The sequence below is a fragment of the Priapulus caudatus genome, unplaced genomic scaffold (genome assembly GCF_000485595.1).
Source record: "Priapulus caudatus unplaced genomic scaffold, Priapulus_caudatus-5.0.1 Scaffold253, whole genome shotgun sequence".
Taxonomy (NCBI): Eukaryota; Metazoa; Priapulida; class Priapulimorpha; order Priapulimorphida; family Priapulidae; genus Priapulus; species Priapulus caudatus.
In genome coordinates, this window is record NW_014577314.1 from 506,271 (window position 1) to 507,960 (window position 1,690).

A 1,690-nucleotide genomic window follows, 5' to 3' on the forward strand; every position below is an offset into this window, starting at 1 on the left:
GATATAATCATCACAAGCATACACAAGTATATATATATATATGGGAGAGAGAGAGAGAGAGAGAGAGAGAGAGAGAGAGCGAGAGAGAGAGAGCGAGCGAGAAAGAGAGCGCGCGAGAACGAGAAAAAAAAGATAGATAGAAATCGATAAATAGATAGATATATTATATGACGTTGCATGCGATCACCAGACACGTCACACAACATCGTCATCATAGAACACTGGACGTGATGACTACTACAATCAACATCTCAGGAAACATCTCAACCAGACTAGACGCTCTTGCTCCATGACAAGCATGGCTACACAGAGATGAGTCCCTACAGAGATACCTATAGATTCCCTTACCGTGATCAGCATGCACTTGCTCTCCTTGATCGCGCCGCAGCATCCAAGGAAGCCAATAACGAAGACGAGCACACCGATGCCTATCACCGCCCAGGCTGCAACCCTGCAACGCACCATAGATATAGAATAAAGAACGAATATGAACACACACACACGCCCTAGATTCCGCGTTATCAACATCCGGATCCCGATCGACATCCGGATCCGGATCAACAATCATTTCCGGATGTAATGTGAATGTCTTGGATTTCTAAAAAATGCAGAATGTCGGCATTACGTATATCGATGGGGCTGAGTGCGAGGAAAGTATAATAGAGGCCGCAAGGCACGCGCGGTCGATGTCAAGTTACTTAATACTAAAATTACGCACAGACGCCAGAATGTAAACACACACGCGTGCACGCACTCACACACACACGCACGCACGCACGCACGCACGCACGCACACACGCACGCACGCACGCACGCACACGCACGCACGCACGCACGCACACACACACACACAGACGTACGCACGCACGCATGCATACACACACACACGTGTACACACGCCGAACAGCGGATAACTTACGTCATGAGTTCATCGTCTGACGATGTTCCGAGTATCTCGAGTATGTAGGCGTTCTCTTCAGCTACGAGGAACCAGATTCCGACTGCGATGAGACCGGCTCCTGACAGCTGTGTGCAGAGAGGAGGTTACAGATGTGTTCACATGAGAGAGCGAGAGAGAGCGAAAAATCCTATGATTCGTCCTGCTCTCGCAATCTCTCTCTCTCTTTCTCTCTCAATCTCTCTCTCTCTCTCTCTCTCTCTCTCTCTCTCTCTCTCTCTCTCTCTCTCTCTCTCTCTCTCTCTCTCTCTTCGTCGCGCTCTCTCTCTCTCTCTCTCTCTCTCTCGCTTTCTACTTGCGCGGCCACCTGTACGAGCGACTCTCACTCACCCAGAAGACGAAGTTGAAGACGAACAGCAGCATTTTAGCGCACGCAGCGCCACAACCGACGGCCATGGTAAAGGTCAAGGTCAATGTCAAGGTCAAAGTCAATGTCAAGGTCAAGGTCAATGTGTGAAGATACGCGAAGGTTCCGAGCGATCGAAGACTCCTCTATAGGTGTTCGCAGATACCTAATAAGCAAGAAAACTACAACGTACTATATTCCGGATGTGATCTAGCCCACAGCGAGCGGGTTTTACCTGACCCATGTGTGAACCGCTACTGATGGACACAGCACGATGGTCCGTTGACCACGGACATGATAGGATGACCACCTATTACGATAAATTAATATTACTATCTTACTATAATTTGGCGAATGTTGTATGTATGTATGTATGTATGTATGTA

At 48.3% G+C, this 1,690-nt stretch overlaps 1 protein-coding gene across 1 annotated transcript in view; it reads right to left on the reverse strand.

The window, feature by feature from the left end:
* Positions 1-1,467, reverse strand: part of LOC106808097 (tetraspanin-9-like) — a 5,631-nt gene extending 4,164 nt beyond the window's left edge. Inside the window, exons 1-3 of the mRNA XM_014810662.1 lie at positions 1,289-1,467; positions 920-1,026; positions 349-451 (exon numbers count right to left, since the gene is read on the reverse strand). Of these exons, the coding sequence (XP_014666148.1) occupies positions 349-451; positions 920-1,026; positions 1,289-1,354 (276 nt within the window). The 5' untranslated portion in view covers positions 1,355-1,467. The remainder of the gene's footprint in view (positions 1-348; positions 452-919; positions 1,027-1,288) is intronic.
* Positions 1,468-1,690: the final 223 nt, after the last annotated feature.